General features: G+C 45.7%; 4 protein-coding genes and 1 pseudogene across 5 annotated transcripts in view; 3 read left to right on the top strand and 2 right to left on the bottom strand.

Moving 5' to 3' along the window:
* Positions 1 to 22701, top strand: part of LOC126932880 (COP9 signalosome complex subunit 9-like) — a 249397-nt gene that overhangs the window by 193358 nt on the left and 33338 nt on the right. The gene's annotated exons all lie outside the window — the stretch shown is intronic.
* On the top strand, positions 4413 to 4730 carry LOC126932875 (small cysteine and glycine repeat-containing protein 8-like). Its single transcript, XM_050752129.1, has one exon. The coding sequence runs from the start codon at positions 4413 to 4415 to the stop codon at positions 4728 to 4730; it is 318 nt and encodes a 105-aa protein (XP_050608086.1).
* Positions 14232 to 14534, top strand: LOC126932877 (small cysteine and glycine repeat-containing protein 7). The gene has a single exon (XM_050752131.1). The coding sequence runs from the start codon at positions 14232 to 14234 to the stop codon at positions 14532 to 14534; it is 303 nt and encodes a 100-aa protein (XP_050608088.1).
* Positions 16788 to 22701, bottom strand: part of LOC126932867 (thiamine transporter 2-like) — a 42214-nt pseudogene continuing 36300 nt past the window's right edge.
* Positions 19982 to 20302, bottom strand: LOC126932873 (small cysteine and glycine repeat-containing protein 7-like). The gene has a single exon (XM_050752128.1). It carries the CDS (start codon positions 20300 to 20302, stop codon positions 19982 to 19984), a length of 321 nt encoding a protein of 106 aa, XP_050608085.1.

The following is a 22701-nucleotide window of genomic DNA, read 5'->3' as shown; positions in this document are numbered from 1 at the left end:
TTATAGTAAGTGAACAAACAATAACTCTCAATATATGTACCATAATCCCCAATTTTGTTTTTAAGTAGAGCAGATGGGTGGACATAAAATTCTGGAAGAAAATTAAAAAGTGAAGACTGGTTATTTCCATAAGGTGTGATTGTGGAAAATTTTTTTCTTCGTATTTCTGTGTATTTTTCCAATTTTCTACAATGAGCATGTATAACTTTCATAGTGGAAAAATATTATCACTAATTATACTTAAATAGAATTATAGGTAATATTGTGCTTCTTCTTTTTTTATATTTTAAAAGACATGCCAACACATTTTATTATGTATAATCTTTAAAAAAATTTTTTTAATTTATTCTTTCTAAGAGAAGGAGTCTTTCTATGTTGCCCAGACTGGCCTAAAATTCCTGGGCTAAAGGGATTCTCCAAACTCAGCCTTTTGAATAGCTGGCACTGTAGACATGCTCCACTGTGCGTGGCTTTTTGTGTATAATCTTTTCATTTTGAGATGGAGCTGTGCTCTGTTGCCCAGGCTGGAGTGCAGTGGTGCAATCTCGGCTTACTGCAACCTCCACCTTCCAGGTTCAAGCCATTCTCCTGCCTCAGCCTCCCAAGTAGCTGGGGGTGTGTGCCACCATGCCTGGCTAATTTTTGTATTTTTGGTAGAGACGGTGTTTTACCATGTTGGCCAGGCTGGTCTCGAACTCCTGGCCTCAAGTGATCTGCCTGCCTTGGCCTCCCAAAGTGTTGGGATTACAGGCGTGAGCCACTGCACCTGGCCGTTGTATATAATCCTATGCATACTTTGCTGACTCCTCATCCCACATTCCTGCTTCCTCACCCAACACCTATTTTTTAGTGTCACTGTTCTCATGCCTATCATCTAGAGGGAGGTTTTTTGTTGTTGTTTTCTTGGGTTTTTTTGGACAATGCTTTCTGAAGTGTGGCTGTCAAGGGGAGGAGACACAAAAGCAGTAGCTGGAGGGGGACTGGGCTCAACAGTGTGCTTTTTTTGCTTGAAGCTAGGAGAAGTGCCACTTTCAAGGTTTTGATGTGGATGGAAGAGTCTGGAAGGTTGGGGGAGTGTTCATTGCTGTGTTTGCAGTGTCTAGGATGGGCGGCACTTCCTAGGTGCTCAGCAAATACCCGTGGAGTGAGGGAATGAGAGGAAGAGACGCCTGAGAAAGGAGATTTAGAAAGCCAGATGGAGGTGGTTTCAAGTGCACAGGGGCAGGGGCCAGTCTTGGATGGTGGGAGTGGGACCCACACCCACCTTCTCCTCCATGGTTACCCAAGAAGAGGAGGGCCGACTGGATTCCAGCAGTTTTTTGCACATTATGGTAGGAAGTGCCTTCTTGGAGTGACGGGGTCGGAGAAGGCATCCAACATCTGAAGAAAGGGGAGAAGACAGGAAGTAGTCATTGTAGGAAGAGGGCAGGCCAGCTGATGGGAGAAGGGGAGAGCCTGGAGGAGGGCACGTGGAGGGCCAGCTCCCTCTGCTGCTGCCATCTGTGGTGGTGATGACAGATCACAGCCTCCTCCTTATTCTACTACTCTCACACCATTGCCTCCTCATTTTCCCACCCTTGCTCTCCCTTCCTTTGTTATAATTTAATGGAGATAGGACCAAAACAGAAGGGGAAAAAAAAGAGACAGATAAGTTTCAGTTGGGGTGATTGGGGATAGGTGACATTTGAACTGTGTCTTTGAGGATGAGGGGGACGTCCCTGCTGGAAGAAGGCCCTTTAAATGAAGGCACTGCCACAACGGAGGTGGGAGAGGAGGCAGGTTCAAGTTACGATGACGTGGCTGGCGTGTTTCCTGTATGAAATCAAAAGGTCTGTGTCAGAGGAGCAACCTGGTGCTTGCCCTGCATTTGCCCCCTTCCTCCCAAGTGTCCTTTGCTTTGTTGGTTTCCTTTCTGGCCAATGGCCTGTCCTTCGGTGAATCTTGCCCCCTTCATTGTTCTTGTCTCTGTCTCATTTCTAAGAGTGTAGTACAGTGTCGAACACGTGGTACCTGCACCATAAATACTAACTTTTACTAGTAGTCATGATGTTAATTACAAACTCACCCTTCTCATGTAGCTTTGGGCTACTCTAGAGCCCGAGGAGCCCCAGACAGGAGATTAAGCTGCAAAGATAAATTGAAGCTAGATTTATTATTATTATTATTATTATTATTATTATTATTATTATTTGAGATGGAGTCTCACTCTGTCACCCAGGCTAGAGCACAATGGCATGATCTTGGCTCACTGGCAACCTCCGCCTCCTGGGTTCAAGCGATTCTCCTGCCTTAGCCTCCCAAGTAGCTGGGACTACAGGCCTGCACCACCACACAGGGCTAATTTTTGTATTTTTGGTAGAGACAGGGTTTCACCATGTTGGCCAGGCTGGTCTTGAACTCCTGACCTTAAATGATCCGCCTGCCTCAGCCTCCCAAAGTGCCAGAATCACAGGTGTGAGCCACTGCGCCTGGCCTGAAGTTGGATTTTTGAGGGCATTTTAATGCCATACTAGTGAATCTGAATTGTTGAGTAGGAAAGAGATGTTGAACATTAGAATAAAGAGTAGAACAAGATAGCTTTTAAAATACAGAAGTTATTGGCCGGGCGCGGTGGCTCACGCCTGTAATCCCAGCATTTTGGGAGGCCGAGACGGGTGGATCACGAGGTCAGGAGATCGAGACCATCCTGGCTAACACAGTGAAACCCCGTCTCTACTAAAAAAAATACAAAAAACTAGCCGGGGGAGGTGGCGGGCGCCTGTAGTCCCAGCTACTGGGGAGGCTGAGGCAGGAGAATGGCGTGAACCCGGGAGGCGGAGCTTGCAGTGAGCTGAGATCCGGCCACTGCACTCCAGCCTGGGCGACAGAGCGAGACTCCGTCTCAAAAAAAAAAAAAAAAAAAAAAAAAAAAGAAATTGGCAAAAATATAAAATAATGGCCACTGTACTTATTATTTTTTTTTATTTTGGAAAATGCAGTGTTTTTTCCCCCAAAATGTATTATATAGGTGATCACATAACGGGCTTACATTGTTATTTTAAAATGAATTAATAAACTTTTTAAAAGTCTCAGTGTTAACTTAGAATGCATTAAATATCTATAGATAAAAGCCATATAACAAGGACAAATTGGAGTTCTCAATACTTTTTAGGAGCATAGGGATCCAGAGAGTAATACGTTTGAGAACTGCGGCTCTACCATTTCTCTTCTCTTTGGTCAATGTGTGAATGTGCTTTTCTAAATCCACCATCAAAATCTGAACGTGGGACGTCCTGGGACTCCACGCCTGAGAAGTAAATGAAAGCCTTGCTTTCCAGACTGAAAGGAAGTTCGGTCCAGGGTGCGGGGTGCCGCCTACTCCCCCTCCCACTTAGAGAGTCACAGAGCACGTGACAAAGGCAAGCCACTGCGAAGAACAGAGTCAAAAAGTCTGTTGGGTTTTATTTAAATTCATTATTTCTCAAAAACAGTCAAACCTTTTTTGTGTGTTGCCTTTTAATGTCCTGTGAAAGGAATCTTCTAGCAAACATGTTTTGGGAAGCCCGCCACTGATTAGTCCCCTTCTTCCTGAGTTCTGAGCAACATTGCAAGGCCAGATGAGGCTGTCTTTGGGGCAGCGAAGCTTCCTGGGGCCTCTGGACCCTTACCTCGGAGTTGCCTTGCTGCCAGCTGTGTCATTAAAGTAGGACCTGCAACATGTGACTCGTGTGAGAAGAATTCATTAGGAGGCAGAAACCCGAGGACCAGAAGGTACTGAAGCTGGGTCTGAGGGCTGTGGGCTTCCCTAGTGAGGCTGATCTTGATAATTCCCTGAATGAGCTCACTGTGTGTGCTGAGGGCTCTCCCAGGTAGAAGAATCAGACATAGCCACTAACCCAGATGCAGGTGGCCTCTTTGAATTGTGACTTCCAGACCAGAGAGAAAATAGCAAAGATGGGGAACTTCCTTTATGTTAGCTTCTGTGCTCTCCTTCTCCTAATCAAGTAAACCCTAGGAATTTTTTCTGGGGCGATGTCCAGGGAAATATGTGATTCTCCTGGGAAAAGATTAGTGAGCAAGGAAACCATCAATGACAGATATATCTCTCTGGCTCATCTATTCAAGACTGGCTGTATTTGAAAATAGGGATAGGTCCTTGGCTGAATATTCCCACTGGATGAAACAGAGGTTAATTTAGCTGAATTGAAGATAAGTGCCTTAATGAGATGAAAGGTACCTAATAGGGACATCAACAGGAGGTTTCCCTGCGGAAACTGGAATAAACAATAACAAGGAAATGGTCATGTGTCTTCCCTCTCCTCTCCCCAGAGTTGGTACATAAGGGCCTCCCCCGAGCAGAAGGAGGCATCAGACCTCCTCACCTCTCCTGAGTCCTCCATCCTCACTTCTCCTGAGTCCTCTCTACTGACACCATGGGTTGCTGTGGTTGTGGAAATTGTGGTGGCTGTGGTGGCTGTGGTGGTGGCTGCGGTGGTGGCTGTGGTGGTGGCTGTGTTGGCTGTGGTGGTGGCTGTGGCAGCTGCACCACCTACAGGTGCTACCGGGTGGGCTGCTGCTCCAGCTGCTGCCCCTGCTGCCGCGGCTGCTGTGGGGGCTGCTGTAGCACGCCCGTGATCTGCTGCTGCCGCCGCACCTGCAGCTCGTGTGGCTGCGGCTGTGGGAAAGGCTGTTGCCAGCAGAAGGGCTGTTGCCAGCAGAAATGCTGCTGCCAGAAGCAATGCTGCTGCTAGGCGGCCGGCCTGGCTCCACCCCTGCCCAGGAGCTGTGGTAACCCTCGCTGTCTCCCGCTGGCAAGGCTCTGCTTAACCCCATTCTGTCTAATCCTTTTTCTAACCTATCTGTCACCAGCAGATCCCCTTGGCTTCTGCTTCATGTGCCTTGTGCTTTGCCCTTCCGGGATTTTCCTTTGCCCACACTCTGCACAGACTTGCCCAGACCACACAATGTGAAACAAACGGGCAACCAAGCCACCAGTGATAACTGGATAAAGTCAGAGCCAACCAGGAAACTAGTGTTTTCTTATTTTATAATGTACAATCTTTCCTAAATGGTCAGTCCTGGATTTCACCATTTTTCTGTTCACTGCGTGTGTGCAATCTTTTCCATTGCTTTTGTCTATACTGGCTCTTTAAAATTTCCCAATAAAATGACTTGGTGTGTCACAAAAATCTCTTCATTAGTCATTTTTTTAAAAAATCAGTTCCTTCGTCGGCTCATCTGTCCCTATGCTGTGAGTCCCATTCTGGCCCTCACACTCCTGCACCCTCCTGAAGCTGGCCATGGGCCCAGCCCCTGAACCTGTAGCTGTTAATCAGAGAGGCACACAGCCCCCTGTGCTGCTGCCCTGACATGATGTCTTACCTGTGGGGTCTGTGTACTCGGATTCTCCTAAGGATTTTCTAGGGTGGGATTGAGGGTGGTGCGAGTTGATGGTGGTGATAGGTTTCTGTTTCTCCTTGAAATGTGTCTAGGAGGCCAGGTGTGGTGGCTCATGTCTGTAGTCCCAGCACTTTGGGAGCCCAAGACGGGTGGATCCTTTGGGAGCAGTTGTTTAGGACCAGCCTGGGCAATATAGGAGACCTCATCACTGCAAAAAACCAAAGTGTTAGCTGGGTATGGTGAAGTGCTCCTATGGTCTCAGCTACTCGGGAGGCTGAGGCAGGAGGATCACTTGATCTCAGGAGGCGGAGGCTGCAATGAGCTGTGACAACATCACTGCGCTCCAGCCTGGGTGACAGAGTGAGACACTATCTAAAAAAAAAAAAATTATCTAGGAAATGAAAAATGAGCCCCAAAGGAAGGGGGAACGGATGTAGCCTCTACCTTGCTGTGCTCAGTGGTTTCTGAAATGACTGGAAAGTGTTGCTAGAACAAGGAGGTTGAGCACTGTGGGGGGTGGGGTGGTTCCATGTAGCTCACGTCCTTGCTGGTGTCCTTGGCATGGCCTCCGAGACCACTACTAGGCATCAGTAGTCATAAAGACTTATGAATAAATAAGAAAGTTGGGGCTGGGTGTGGTGGCTCAAGCCTGTAATCCCAGCACTTTGGGAGGCTGAGCTGGGAGAATCACTTGAGTCCAGGAGTTTGAGACCAGCCTGGGCAATAGAGTGAGACCCTGTCTTTAAAAATAATCAAAAATTAGCTGGGCATAGTGGTGCATGCCTGTACTCCCAGCAACCTGGGAGGCTGAGGCAGGAGAATTGCTTGAGCCCAGGAAATCGAGGCTATAGTGAGCTGTGATCACTCCACAGCAGTCAGCTTGAGCAACAGAGTGAGACCCTGTCTCTAAATAAATAAATAAATAAATAAATAAATAAATAGGAAAGTCATCCTAACACTGGTTATGGCAACAAAACAGCTTCCACTTAGGAGGGAGGTGGGCTACAAAAGCTTAGAGAAGTGTCATGCTCATTCAAGGTGAGAGAAAGAACAAATTTGCCAAACTCGCATTGGATTACAGCTCACCACAGTGTATTAGGTCCAAGGCAATTTGCTTGCACTCAAAAATCTTTTTTTGACTAAATGTTCTTCATGATCTAGAGTACGCTGTGGCAATTTTTTTCTGTAAAGTATCGGATGTAAATATTTTCAGCTTTGCAGGCCACATGATTTGCTGCAACTTGTCAACTCAGCCATTCTGCCTTTAAAACAGCCACTGACAACAATTAAGTGTGTAAGTGGCTGTGTTCCAAGAAAATACTGTGTACAAAAGCAGGTGGCAGGGCAAAAGTGGGCATCAGTTTGTTGACCCCCGGTCTCGACATTGACGGCAAAGGTAAGTGCAATGTTGCACAGTGGTTAAGAGGACTGACTCTGAGGTCAGCCTGCCTGGACCTGTTTCCAACTCTCCAATTTCCTTGTGATCTTGGACAATGTTTTTAGTTTTGGGGGTTTTTTTATCTGTAAAATGAGAGTATTAACAGTATATGCTGGCCGGGCGCGGTGGTTCACGCCTGTAATCCCAGCACTTTGGGAGGCCGAGGCGGGCGGATCACAAGGTCAGGAGATCGAGACCACGGTGAAACCCCGTCTCTACTAAAAATACAAAAAACTAGCCGGGCGAGGTGGCGGGCGCCTGTAGTCCCAGCTACTCCGGAGGCTGAGGCGGGAGAATGACGTGAACCCGGGAGGCGGAGCTTGCAGTGAGCCGAGATTGCGCCACTGCACTCCAGCCTGGGCGACAGAGCGAGACTCCATCTCAAAAACAAAACAAAACAAAACAAAACAAAACAAAAAACAGTATATGCTTTGCAAAGTTATTTCAAGAATTAAATCAAATGATACATGTAAAATACCCAGAATTGTGCCCGCAACATTAGAAGAATTCAGAAAGATTTCCAGAGAGAACCAGAAAGGTTTGAGCATTATGGAAATACTCGTAATATAGATTTGACTTTCTTAGCAACTGGGAGAACACATTCTTTGTGCTCCAATGTCCTGGTAGACTCTGATCTTGGCAGGACCACGTGGGGCGCCAGAGCTCCTTCAGGGAGTGGGTTCTCCTCTCATTCTTCAGGATTCAGCTCAGATCTCGTCTCCCTCCATAGACAGGGCCTGCGACTGCTCTCCCAGTGACCCATGGGCCCCTCACATATCTCTAACAAAACTTTTTGACATTGGAGTAGGAACATCTCATTCTGCCCTGAGCCTATGAGAACCATTTCCTTTTTCCGTTTCCTCATCTCCCATCTTTATCGTCCCCAGTTCATGCACACACGTGCCGTCATGAGGCCCTCAGTCACCTTCGTAGATCATCCCTCTCACTCCCACCCATGCCCAGCACCCAGCACAACACCTGGCAAAGCAGCGTGCAATACGGTGTGATTGTTCTGTCGGCAAAGAATAACAGGGCACATGTTCAGCTCGTGTTTCTGTGGTTGACTGTAACCGCTTTGGGGAATTATCTTTGTTGTATTCATTAGTGTAATAGAGTACGATGAACAAGAATTTCGAGAAGACTGTTGGCATTTGAGAATTTTTAATGGGAATGAAGTTCTCTCAAGCCATCTAACTGACCCATCTCTAGGTTTTCTTTTTTAATTTGATCCTACAAGCTGCTGTCAGATGTATCTTCCTGAAAAGCCATCTTTTATTGTGCTATATAATTCACTTACAAAAGGAATATCAAAGTCTTCACAGTCTAAAGTTCATAACTACTCTCAAATTTTATTTCCAGCTTAAATATCTACTAACTCCATTGGATAAACTTTCCACTGTAGGTAAATTGCTTTCCTTCCTGTTTCCTGAATAAGTCTTCTATTTTCCCTTAACAACATGTAACCTACCTTAAAATTCTAAAAATAACTAACATTTATTGAGTGCTTACTATGTTCCAAGCCCTATTCTGTGTGCTTTATACGTGTTATCACATTTACATTTCATAATAACCCTATGATAATGGATATTATTTTTCCATCATGGAATTCAGGTATAAAAAGATCAGATCACATCTTTCTAGAGGCAGAGGATCAGTTTACACAGGATGATGCCAGACTGCACTGCACCACACCCTCTACCCTCTGCTTCTCCTTCCTCTCCACCTTTTCAAGTGCAGTTTTCCATTCAAGAAGGCTCTGCCTTCTTCATAAAACCTCCCTTTCTTCACTATCCAATTGGAAGTAGTTTGTCTGTTCTCTTGTTAAGTCTTAATATTCACCAGCAACTACTTTGAGGCAACTCTTATTGGGCTACTAGTTAAATCTTTTTTCTTCCTTACTTTTCCTAACTATTTCTTTTCATATCTCTTATTTATGTATTTATGTGAGACAAAGTTTCACTCTTATTGCCCAGGCTGGAGTGCAATGGAGTTTTACTCTTGCCACCCAGGCTGGAGTACAATAGCATGATCTCAGCTCACTGCAACCTCTGCCTCCCTGGTTCAAGCCATTCTCCTGCCTCAGCCTCCCGAGTAGCTGGGATTACAGGCTCCCACTTGTATTTTTGGTAGAGATGGGGTTTCATCGTGTTGGCCAGACTGGTCTTGAACTCCTGACCTCAGGTGATCCACCCCCATCGGCCTCCCAAAGTGCTGGGATTACATGTGTGAGCCACTGTGCCTGCTATCGTCGCTCTTATTAATTTGAAGTAATTTAGACATATATATCTTTATGTCACCTGTATTGTCCTGCACATTACAAGGGTTCAGCAAATGCTTGTTGATTAGGTTTTATTTTGCTCAAATGTTTATCTTTCACAATAGGATTACAAGCAGGAAGTTAATGGATAGAGGCACTGAATAGCCTCCTCTGTTTAGGACGGCAACACCTGGTTGTATTTAACTGGCTTGCTTATGCACTTGAGCCACGCTTTATGTAGGAACTTATGCTACTGACTAATAGGTCACATATGTGAATCCCCTGTGGTTTCCAATGACCTGGATGTTACAGGTTGGCTGATTGGGGCTTGGGACCGCTATGTATCCCATGAAGCCGAGCTGAGCTGCCTGCCTGTATGTCGGTGAATCTGAATGCAGATACACTTTGAATGAGTTCTAGTCATTGCCCAGTATCATTTTTTTTTTCTAATTTTCGTTTAAAAGTTCAAGAAAAGCAAAGAACCTATTAGACGGTATGTGTGATCTGTGTGGGAGTCTGGTCCAGTCTTTGGGTCATTAGTCTTTGGATTCCTCTTACAATGGAAGGCATTGTTGTTAGTATTAATATGGTGGTGGGCAATATATCCATGCAACAAGCCTACACATGTACCCCCTCCATCTGAAATCAAACATCTATGCATGGCGCTGAGGCAGAAGAATTGCTTGAACCTGGGACGCAGAGGTTGCAGTGAGCCGAGATTGTGCCATTGCACTCCAGCCTGGGCAACAAGAGCAAAACTCTGTCTTAAAAAAAAAAGTACATCTATATACACACACACACACCCCCATTTATATAACATATATAACATATAATGTATATTATATATATATACATGGTGGTTCAGGATTCACCAGAATGTTGGAGTGCCCTGAGGCCAGATTCCTTCAACCTCTGTCTATCTTTTCTCAACTTAACCCATCCAATCCATCATTCTTTGGCTCTGTAAAGTGTCTTTAATGGACATCTTTTGCCACGTCCATTGATGTCTAGTTTTCCTCTAGGGCAGTGTAGCAGTGTACAGAAACCTTCTTTCCTTTCCTGTAAGAAGGAAAGAGAAGCAGATTACTTTTTTTTTTTTTTAAATAAGCGTGCTCTCCCACTACTTACAAAATATAGAAAAAGTACAGAGTTACAATATTAAAGATACAAACAAATAATTCAACTTTGTTTAGAGACAAGAAACTTTTAATTGTTGTTAATCCATTCGAGATCAATTCAATCAAGAGCGCAGCCTCTGAATGGCAATTTCCACATTACTGTGATACTTGTTCATACCTCATTAATTATCTGAATACCTGGTTTGAAAGTTGGCTGTGGGGGTGGGGAAACCTAATGAAACAATTCTCCCTACTTGACTTGTAATAAATACACTTTTTAGCACATTCAGTGCATGTAGAAATTTACATTTTGATCTAATTGTATGGAGGATTGGTAGGAGAACAGTGAGCAATGGCAAGTAGGTGATTCTCGACTACTCCTCATATTTCCCTGTCTCCAGTCTTTTTTTTTTTTTGAGATGGAGTTTTGCCTAGGCTGGAGTGCAATGGTGCGATCTTGGCTCACGGCAACCTCTGCCTCCTGGGTTCAACTGATTCTCCTGCCTCAGCCTCCCAAGTAACTGAGGTTACAAGCACCTGCCACCATGCTTGGCTATTTTTTGTATTTTTAGTAGAGACGGGGTTTTGCCATGTTGGCCAGGCTGGTCTCAAACCCTGACCTCAGGTGATCTGCCCGCCTTGCCCTCCCAAAGTGCTGGGATTATAGGCATGAGCCACCGCGCCTAGCCCCCTGTCTCCAATCTTTACCGAAGCCCTTTCCTGTGATAGACAGTCCCTGTCAGAGTCCTTCCAATTCCCCTTCTCCCATAGACACTCAGACTTGATTTATTTTTCCCCATACATCTAAGAAAATCAATCGGTAGGGTTCTTGTTGCAGGTGCTTTTATTGGAATTTCTTTTCATGCATTTCTTATCAGACTGGGAGCTTGTGGATTCATCTTGTTAGGTTCTCACAGTGCCCTGCAGAGCCACTGTCTGTTAAGAGGAGGACAAATCCAACAACTGTTAAATTGCTCTCTGCAAGTTTATATGATGGGAAAGTATTATGGTATATCAAAGTAGAGGTTCATGGGCCTCTTTAAGTAAAAACAGACAATCCTGGAGATTAGAGAGATGGAAAGAAATGTATACCAGGTGAAGGCATGAAAGAAATGCCTGTTCAATGTGTGTTTTACAATATAGTTATTGAAGCAATTTAACTGTTCTGTCTTTAATCTGGAATATTGAAAAAAATTACCAAACATTGGCAGGAAATTATTACATTCCAAAATTGGTGGGAAAAATATCAACCAAAAACTGACAATTTTACACAGGGGGTCATCGTTGCAACATGGTACCTGAAGCCAACTAAGTGTAGGCAGGCCTTAGAGGACTGTGCAACAGAACCACAGTGCTGAACCACTTCATTATCTTTCTGGTTTGAAAAGTAGTACACAGTTGCACTCTCAAAAAAGTCATCTTTAAGACTTCTTGTACAGTATCTAAAAATTAATCTCAAGAAAGGCCAGTGTTAAAGATCGAGCTCATATGGCTGGGTGTGGTGGCTCATGCCTGTAATCCTAGCACTTTGGGAGGCGGGCAGATTGTCTGAGCTCAGGAGTTCAAGACCAGCCTGGGCAAATGGTGAAACCCCATCTCTACTAAAATACAAAAAATTAGCCAGGTGTGGTGGCGGGCACCTGTAGTTCCAGCTACTTGGGAGGCTGAGGCAGGAGAATTGTTGAACATGGGAGGCGGAGATTGCAGTGAGCCAAGATCACATCACTGCACTCCAGTCCGGGCCACAGAGTAAGACTCCAACTTAAAAAAAAAAAAAAAAAAAATCCAGATCATAATATTATTCTAGGGTGTATTAATCAGGGTTCTGAGAAACAGAATCAGTAGGAAACATGACTAGATAAATGAGATTTATTATGGGAATTGACTCATGTGATTATGGATGCCAAGAAGTCCCATGATCCGCTCTCTGCCAGGAAATCCAGTGGTGCAATTCAGTCCGAGTCAGAGGGGCTGAGAACACCGCAGCCAATGGTGTAGGTCCCAATCAGAGTCCGACTGAGACTCGAGAACCAGGGTGCTGATGTCTGAGAGCAGGGGATGGATGTTCTAGCTTAAGAGGAGGGAGAGAGAATTCCCCTCACTCTATCTTTTTGTTCTATTTGGGCCCTTAATGGACTGGATGATACCTGTCTTAGTCCATTTTTTGTTGCTATAATGGAATACCTGAGAGTGGGTAATTTATAAACAGAAATTTATTCTCTTACAGCTCTGGAGGCTGGGAAATCCAAGATTAAAGCACTGGCATCTGGTGAGGCCTTTCTGCATCTTCACACGGTGGAAGACAAAAGGGCAAGAGAGAGATAAACTATGTGTCCTCACTTGGCAGAAGAGCAGAAGAGGCTGAACTCACTCTCACAGGCCCTTGTCTTTTTTTTTTTTTTGAGACGGAGTCTGGCTCTGTCACCCAGGCTGGAGTGCAATCTCAGTGCACTCGCAACCTCCACCTCCCAGGTTCAAGTGATTCTCCTGACTCAGCCTCCTGAGTAGCTGAGATTGCAGGCGTCCACCACCATGCCTGGCTAATTTTTGTACTTTTAGTAGAGATGGGGTTTCATCATGTTGGCGAGGCTGGTCTCGAACTCCTGTCCTAAAGTGATCCACCCACCTCGGCCTCCCAAAGTGTTAGGATTATGGTCTTGAGCCACCACACATGGCCTCACAGGCCCTTTTTATAGTGGTATCAATTCCTTCATGAGGGCAGAGTCCTCACGATCTGAACACCTCCCATTAAGCCCCACCTTCCAACATTGTTGCATTGGGATTGTTTCCAACACCTGACTTTCGGGGAACACATTCAGACCATAGCAATGCCCACCCATGTTGGTGAAGGTGATCTTCTTTCCTCAGTACACAGCATTAGTCAAAAGCTAATCTCTTCTAGAAACATCCTCCCAGACATATCCAGAGACCAGCTATCAGGACATTCCTTAACCCAGTCAAGTGGACACACAAAATTTGCCATCATTCAGGGGAACCATAGTTCCTCCAACTCTGGGTCCTGTGGGGACTTGAGAAGACTCTTGGGTTCTCCTTGTCTTGTGCTCCTTGGCATGGCCTGGGGTGACTGATAAGAGCACCGTATTCTGAGAACAGACACACAGGGCTAGAACCTGTAGATTTCATTGATGGCCTTCACTATTCTGTTTTTCATTTTCATTTTTCCTTTGACAGGAAAGAGTAGTCTGCATAGGGATGACCAACTAGAACTAATCATTTCGAGTAAGCATTCCATGGGGGACTGGTCCAGGATCAACCAGGCACCAGGGGACTACCAGAAACATGCCTTCAGCATTATCCTCCTTCCTTAACAGGCTGATGATAACAGAAGCCTCATTGAGTTTGGCAAGTGACTTGGCAACGTTCTGCTCAGGATGTGCTTTTATCATCTGCACAACACGAAGGATGCCCTGTCATAACCCGTGATAATGCAGGATCCCCTCTTCTCTGAGTCAGAGAGTCCTGACTAATGGTACAGGGTTAGCAAATAGCCGAGGAGCTCTGCCTAGGGAGGACAAAATAACATAACCTGAGACCACTCTTTCCTTTTCTGTATTCAAAGTGCTCTCCTCCATCTGAAGGGATGTTTTGCAAATTAATAAATAGTTACAAATAATGTCGGAATGAAAGATCTTTGTCCTGGGCTGATACAATGGAGAAATGTACAATAGCTAGGGAAATTGTAATCCCACTATGACTTTTACAATTACCAAAAAAAGAAAAGGGAGTTGTTAGATGTTTACTGTTCTATATTATAGATGGCTTTAAAAAAACAAGTGAAACCTAAATTTAGCAAGATTTTGAAGTCAGAAGGACCCGTTAAGGAAGCGCACAAAAGATCATGTGAGATTCTGCCTTGGAGATTTGCATAAACAACAGGGAAGTAGCACTGAGTCTTAGGTCAACATTCTTCCCCAGAGTTAGTATATAAGCTCCACCCCCAGCAGAAGGAGGCATCAGACCTCCTCACCTCTCCTGAGTCCTCTCTGCTCACTTCTCCTGAGTCCTCTCTACTGACACCATGGGTTGCTGTGGTTGTGGAAGTTGTGGTGGCTGCGGTGGTGGCTGTGGTGGTGGCTGCAGTGGTGGCTGCGGTGGTGGCTGTGTTTGCTGTGGTGGTGGCTGTGGCAGCTGCACCACCTGCAGGTGCTACCGGGTGGGCTGCTGCTCCAGCTGCTGCCCCTGCTGCCGCGGCTGCTGTGGGGGCTGCTGTAGCACGCCCGTGATCTGTTGCTGCCGCCGCACCTGCAGCTCATGTGGCTGTGGCTGTGGGAAGGGCTGTTGCCAGCAGAAGGGCTGCTGCCAGAAGCAATGCTGCTGCTAGGTGGGCTGGCCTGGCCTCTGTCCTGTGGCAGGATATGCTGGGGACTTTCCTTCACCCCATTCACCTGCCTTACCTGTCCTCTGGGTATCCTAGCACTTATGCTCTTGGACTGTGACTTTGCTCCTGAAATCTGGGTTCCTGTATTTTCTGCTTTGGGTGTTCCCAGTCTTCCTACATGAAAAGTTTCCTCTCTAATATCAAGCAGCCAAAACAAAGATGTGAGGACAACCTACCTCTTCAGGAAGAGTCCACATCACTGAGCTCAATGAGGATTATGATTCCCAACAGACTTTTTGATGTATATGATCATTTCATTTCCATGTGCGTGCTTTTCTCTGCTTCTTTTCTCTCTTATATTCCTATTTGTCAATAGCTACTTTCTGAATCTCCTAAAAACATATCACTAAAAGTTTATCTTTGCCTTTATTTTGGTTTGAATATATCTCACATTCTAGAAAATCTTGATCTCTCTTAGAAAGCCTTTCATGGATGGGCAGTGATAGTGGAGAGAGTCAAAGACCCTGAGAGTAGCTTCCTGCTTCTGTTGTTTGTGCCCTCCAGTTACCAAACAGAATACTTGAATGTCCAGCATTTCTCTACAGTTTGTATTCAATTTTGAGATGGGAGGTTCCTTTAAAAAGAGATAAGCTGGGCTGGGCGTGGTGGCTCACATCTGTAATCCCAGCACTTTGGGAGGTCGAGGCGGGCAGATCACCTAAGGTTGGGAGTTCGAGACCAGCCTGGCCAATACGGTGCAACCCCATCTCTACTAAAAATACAAAAAAATTATCCAGGCACGGTGATGCACACCTGTAATCCCAGCTACTCAGGAGGCTGAGGCAGGAGAATCACTTGAACTCGGGAGACAGAGGTTGCAGTGAGCCGAGATCGTGCTACTGTACTCCAGCCTGGGTGACAGAGCGAGACTCTGTCTCAAAAAAAAGACAAGCTTCCTGAATGCATTCAAAATCCTGTTTTATTCACAAAGAACTAATTCGAACAAATTTTCAGAAACACACCTCTTTGCAAAATGCGGGTGACTACATGTGCTTTAGATTTCCATCTACTGGGGCCATTTACTCCTTGCCTGGAGGGCAGAGTTCCATCCTTTCTTAGAAGCCTAATGTTTACCACCCCCCACCACACCATAAATTCAGCCAACAGTGCACATTTAGAACTGTGGTATTATCGAGTTAGCTTTCACATTTCCCTAACCACAAAATTAATGCCATCAGGTTTTACTGACTATGTAGGCATTGATGAACATTGGATTTGGGCTTTATCTTAGCCCTCCTGGCTTTCTTGTATCCACCTTGGGCCCCACTTCTTATTTTCAAGTCAGTTGCTATTTGCTTTTCTGTCTAAATTAATTTAACCATGATTGGAGTATTGTTAAGGCTTATGGTTTCTTTCTAATTCATTTCAGATATTACTTAATAACTTAAACTGTGATTTATGTTTTCGTTCATTTCTTCTTTTTTTTTTTTTTTTTTTGAATTCATAAGCCTAAGGGGACTTGAGATTAGAATAATCTAATCTGTGTCCTTTTGCCGGACAAGTGAATCAATTTCTGATAGAAAAACCATTTTTGTGTGTATAGGATCTATGGTGTTTTTTATACCCAGAGAGAAAAGTAGATAATAATTAGATAATCCTCAATAATCATCATTCACTTGGAAGGTATAAATTGAAAGGCAAATGACGTTTTATGACTCAGACCATGAGTAGTCTATAAAAGCATTAACAATTTTTAGAAGAGACTTCTTTCTGTTGACCAACACTCATCAAGAGACTCCTAGATGTAGGCCAGGCCTGCTGGCTCATACCTGTGATCCCAGCACTTTGGGAAGCTGAGGCGGGTAGATCACTTGAGGTCAAGAGTTTGAAACTAGCCTGGCCAACATGGTGAAACCTCATCTCTACTAAAAATACAAAAATTAGCCAGGCGCGGTGGCACATGCCTTTAATCCCAGCTACTTGGGAGGCCGAGGCACAAGAATCGCTTGAACCCAGGAGGTGGAGGTTGCAGTGAGCTGAGATAGCGCCATTGCATTCCAGCCTGGGCAATGGAGCGAGACTCTGTCTCAAAAAAATAAAATAAAATAAAGAAACTCCTAGATATAAAGGCAGGTTTAAGGGGGTGAGACCAGTTCAGAGATGGAGCAAGTCCTGCCGTGGACTGTCTTTGGGATGGGATGCATTGTGCACAAAGAATGATCATCCTAGGCAAAGTATGGTATTTGCCATTGGTATCCCTATCAGAGGTGGGAAGCTAGCTTCCCTGAAACCATCTAGAATGACTTCAGAGCACTGAATCTTGTGGCTTCTTATTCTCTGTGGACTTTGCATTACATGCTCCCTCCCTCACACTTGGTCTGTTTAGGGCGGTGCCAGAGAGAGTTTCAGGCTGAAGCTTGTGCAGTTGCATGGCAGAGGCCGTGGCCCGCAGGGCGAAGGTCAGCACACATGTCTGTACGGTAAGTTTCCTCATCCCTGGGTCCCAAGGCTCTAGTTTCTCAGATGGACTTAATACTAAAAAAAGAAAAAGAAAAGATGGTCAGAATTTAAAGAAGATATTTCTGTAGTTCAATTGTTCCCAACAAACTGTTTTCATTTTTCAGTCTACTAGTATTGTCACTTGGTTCACAAATCCCTATAAGCCCTGCCTATAAATTCCCCCACAGTAAGGGATAGTTGACTACATTTGTGCTAATTATTCAGACAACCTAAACCAAGACTCAAATTCACACCTGGATTACAGGGAGGTGCCTCCAGCTACTCCTCTGCTGAGGTGAGATGCAGACGGGTGTCCCCGGTGCACTGCATGGTGAGTTTTGCCCGTCTCTCCCAGGTGGGCCCCAGCGTGACATGTTTAGCCCCTGCCACAGGTTCCCCTCCCTGTCCTTCCCTGACTGAGCCCCAGGAACATTCAGATGCACTGATGGGCACCCCTGCACCTCTTGCTCGTATATTCCACCCTGACACCTGTGAGCGAGCCCGTGGGTCCTCTCTCCCTGTCTGCCTGGCTGAGACCACTCCCCCGGTGCCGCCTCCTATGTGACCCCCTCTTGGCACGCGGTGACTCCATCTCCTTAGGACCTGTGATTGGAATACACTGTTTTCCTGAACCTCTCCTTTGTCTCTTCTTTTTATTTATTTATTTATTTTTTAAATTTTTGAGATGGAGTCTCGCTCTGTTGCCCAGGCTGGAGTGCAGTGGCACGATCTCAGCTCACTGCAAGCTCTGCCTCATGGGTTCAAGTGATTCTCCTATCCCAACTTCCCCGGTAGTTGGGACTACAGGCACATGCCACCACGCCCAGCTAATTTTTGTGTATTTTTTTTTTTAGTTGAGCTGGAGTTTCACCATATTGGTCAGGCTGGTCTTAAACTTCTGACCTCAGGTGATCCGCCTGCCTCAGCCTCACAAAGTGCTACAATTACAGGCATGAGCTACCGCGCCCAGCCTCCTTTGCCTCTTCTTGTGGCCATGCCTGACGGACCATCTGACTATCTCATAATATGTGTGTGTGTGTATATATATATGCACACACATACACACGCACAACACAAACCTTACACTAGGCCACCTGGGCTCTTTTTTCAGGAATCTGTGTCAACATGAGTAGTGACACCCAGCAAATCCTGGCAGACAGCCACTGTTTACACTGACTGGAAACAAATTCACACTTTCAACGAGTGGGACAGGAGGAGCAAGTGCCTAAGAAGTGTTGGGTCTTGGTGTCTGGAAAAGCCACATGTCCCAGAATCCTGCCCGTTGGGTTGGTCCACATTACTGTGTGGGAAAAGCGACTTGAGGGGTCCTCCCTCATGAGAAAAAGTGGATGCCCCTTGCCTTAGCGTAAGATGGATGAACTGATGCTTCTCTCCTGACCCCACTCTTCCAGCTGAGAACCATCACAAGGAGAGGGCAGTTCTACGGGTGAAGACTGGGAAGGAAGAATGAGTGAGAGGGTGGGACCCCAGAGGTAAATCCTAAAGGCTGAGAGTAACTAAGGGGCTTTGGGTAGCCTGAGGGTCCTAGAGGCACAGGGCTCTTGGAGCTGGAAAGGGAATAGAGCCAGAGCCGGATGAGTGCCCAAAACCACCTTGTCAATTTAGACATCGGGAGGCTCATCTCGCACCCGCCTCCGAATCCGCTCTTCTGAATTTCAGGGTGGAAGGAAAACTGTCTTTCTGTGACAACATCTTCCCCTCTTTGGAAATCTTATTTGACATGGTTATTTGACCCATGTTCCCTGTGTTTATAACATTCATGTGGTCAGTTCAACCTGTTTAAGCTTCTATCCAGAGCCAAGCTCTGCTTAGAGTAACAAGGAAACACCCTAAGTGGCCCTGGTGTGGTTGCAGCAAGAACCAGCTTCTCCTAGAGACACACCCAAGGAGCTTGACTTCCCTCGGCCCCCGCCCCACTGCTCGCCCAAGCTGGGATTCCCCACTCTCTACCTCGTTTCCTTCTCACTTTGCTGCTAAACCAGCCACAATAAATCAAGAATCTGGAGTCTGCAAAGAAAATAATCAGGGAATCTCTATGAAAAATTAGCAGAAGGGGTGTTCGGGGACATTTTTTATTACGCATGAAGACACTCTCAGTAGGGCGTATGATTATTTTGATTCTAATGCTGATATTCTCCCATTACAGTGAAAGCTAATTTTGTAGTTCGAAGTGGTTGATACCACGGACTTCTATGATACCTGACATGGCTAAGAGCCAAATTTCATCTTTGCCCAAAGGTGACCAGGCTCCTGAATGATCATATGACCATTTGCAGTCTGAACAGGTATTTATGACTCCAGACTTCTCTTTCTAAGACTCTATCAAGAGAGAGATTTGGGGAAAGTTTTGGTTTATGATAATGAAGTGTCAGGCTGAGGATGTGCCCCCAAGTCCCTTCCTTCTTTACAAACCCACAATGGATTAATCATCCATGAATCTGTGTCTTTGTAAAGAATTCATCTAGTTTTTTATTCTTTGATTTATCTTTTGGGATAAAACTCATTTTTCCCCATGGACAGACAGTTTAGAGACTGGAAAGAACAAAAGAGATAGCTCTTTGAGAATGATTTAGTATAATTTATTAAGATAAGTGTTGCTTTGTGTATACAAATATACCCAGGCAGCGGTAAAAACAGCATGGAAATGAAGGCAACCTTAGAGGCATTTCAAGAAGGTCTAACTATTTTGACTCCATTTCGTTGAGGTCGTGACTTGAATTGTAATCAACATAGAAAGCTGCATGGTTATCATTTTTGTTGGTGATGATTAAATGCAGGCAGAATCACAAACAAACTGTAGGAATGTAAAATACTCACAGGCAGGTGACAGGTTCAGGTCATGCTTGTGTCCTGTTAGTCAGTGGCAGACAGAAGGGGAAAGCTTACCTACAGCAGTTACCTGCAGCAGCTGCCAGAGGCAGGTGCCTCGCCTAGCAGCAGCATTGCTTCTGGCAGCAGCACTTCCGCTGGCAACAGCCCTTCCCACAGCCACAGCCACATGAGCTGCAGGTGCGGCGGCAGCAGCAGATCACGGGCGTGCTACAGCAGATCACGGGCGTGCTACAGCAGCCCCCACAGCAGCCGCGGCAGCAGGGGCAGCAGCTGGAGCAGCAGCCCACCCGGTAGCACCTGTAGGTGGTGCAGCTGCCACAGCCACCACCACAGCCACCACAGCCACCACCGCAGCCACCACAGCCACCACCGCAGCCACTACCGCAGCCACCACAACTTCCACAACCACAGCAACCCATGGTGTCAGTAGAGAGGACTCAGGTGAAGTGAGGAGGGAGGACTCAGGAGAGGTGAGCAGGTCTGATGCCTCCTTCTGCTGGGGGAGGCCCTTATGTACCAACTCTGGAGACAGGAGAGGGAAGACACATGACCACTTCCTTGTTGTCATTTGACTTGATGTACATGGAGAAATCTCTCCATTTCATATTGACTTTCCTTTCAGACATCTTTGTCTTCACTACATTTTCGGTTTTATTTTTTTCGTAAAACTGTATTCCAGTATAAGTTTAAAAGGCCTAAAAGTTCTAGGGACGCATTCTGGGAGCTGAGGTGTGGTGAGGCGTCCTTAGCCATGACGGCCTTCTCCTTCTTCCTAAGATGCCCTGGGATTATGTGGCAAGTGCATAGGTCCATGAGTTGTTACAGGGCTTACAAACCCCACAAAGCACCAGGCAGTCCCTGGACGAAACAATCCGAGAGCTTCTCAGCGACAGGTGCAGTGATATTGAAGGCACAGTCCCTGACTTCAAAGGGCTTGCAATAGTAAGTAACCCCGCTAGCTGGGAGGTGTAAATGGCAGCAGATTCAAAGGTCACTGCCAAAGTCAGATGCCATCGTCCCATTTATTGGCCAGTGAAGGCACCGATGCTGCTCCTTCCCTCCTCATTTGAAGCACATCATTGTGATTTGTCTTCTGCACACGAGGTCTTAATGCTTATTTCAAAAGCAGAAATCAATCCTTTTAGGAGTCTGCATTTTGGTGATGTAATTCTTGGTCTGGTTCACTGTAACCTCTGCCTCCCAGGTTCAAGCGATTCTCCTGCCTCAGCCTCCTGAGTAGCTGGGATTACAGGCATGTGCCATGATACCTGGTTGATTTTTGTATTTTTAGTAGAAACAGAGTTTCATCATGTTGGCCAGGCTGGTCTCGAACTCCTGAGTTCAAGCAATCCTCCTGTCTCGGCCTCCCAAAGTCTTGGGATTACAGACGTGAGCCACTGTGCCCCACCAGGAATTCATTTTTGTCCTTGATTAGGTGATGTCAATTGATGACTAACAGAAACAAGTCTGTGCTAAACAGCCTGGCCTGGGCTCCCTAGAGAATAAGCTTTTGGGCTATTTAGAGAGCACAGAGTGGGAACATCGAGGGACGCATGGTCCAGAGGTCAGAGAAGCTTGCTGAGCTGAATGAAGGCCCAGCATGGGAAGGAAAGGAGTTTATGGCTCCAAGGAGAAACCTGTGTCTGTGGACACGGTTTGTGGATCACAAACTTCATGAGAGTTTGTGACCAACAAAAAGTCTGTAAAAAAGGCAAGAAAAATACGAGTGCAAGCAGGGTCTTCTCCATGCGTGCTGAGGTAGAGGCTTCTGGCAATCAGTCAGTGCTCAGCAGCCAGCAGCCAGCATCTCTGCTGCAGACGAGATCATCCTCCAATTCATTTTGTAACAGGCTCGCTGCCGAAAGCCTGTTTTCCCGACTTGGTAAAATTGTTCTTCAGAAATTTGAGCAAGAGAAAGTGCTGCCACGTCCCTATGGCTGATTAGAGTTGTTTATTAATGACTGCAAGCTGTCCCTGTGGTATTTGGAGTAAACAGAGCATTTTCAACTTCTCAGGGAGTTGCTTGAACTGGGATCGTGGGGACAGTGGAGCTACAGATACTTGAATAGGTTTGAAGTTATTAATGAGGCAGAAGCAACAGAATTTGGTGAAAGACTAGAAATGGAATTAAGAGAAAAGAAAGATTCAAAGATAATTTTTAACATGGATTCGTACCTTGATGGATATGGAGCAGTGCAGGAAAAACGCAGTTTTTTTTTTCTGGTGGATAGTTGGTGATCAGGCAGGGAGAATTATGACTTGAGTCTGGAGCATGTGACACTGGAGATGTCTCTGAAACCCCAAGGGGAGAAGATGGAATGGGGAGTGGCTACTGATGGATTTTGTAGTCTGCAGGAGAGTCTGAGCTGGAGGCTCTCCATGGAGAAACTAACCAGGGAATACACATGTGGAAATCTACACCGTGGGTGTGAATGTGAACAATCCGGGAGGGAGGACAGAGCGAGAAGAGAAGGGAGTGTTGCTTCAAGCCTTATCATAGAAAATTGTGAGGAAAACAAAAAAGAAAAAAGTCATTTACTACAAAGATCCCCTCAGAAATATAGCTGGGAAGTGAGCACTTTTGCAAAAACGACATGTTTTATTTGGATGCTCTTATTTACTCTTTTGCATCTCGGGAGTTTCCAAGAAACCGGGGTGATTTCCTGGAGAGAAGCCATTGCAGAGAGATGGAAAAGCAGCTGGCAGCAACCTTGGGTTCCGGCTTAACCCGAAGTCTCAAGGATTCAACTGGTTTCTGAGAAAATGAAGATCCTCTCCTAAATGTTAGCATCTCTTGGCTTGCTTTTCATCTGGTTTT

Source organism: Macaca thibetana, chromosome 12, assembly GCF_024542745.1.
Source record: "Macaca thibetana thibetana isolate TM-01 chromosome 12, ASM2454274v1, whole genome shotgun sequence".
NCBI classification, from domain to species: domain Eukaryota; kingdom Metazoa; phylum Chordata; class Mammalia; order Primates; family Cercopithecidae; genus Macaca; species Macaca thibetana.
This window is presented reverse-complemented; position numbering and strand designations above follow the sequence as displayed.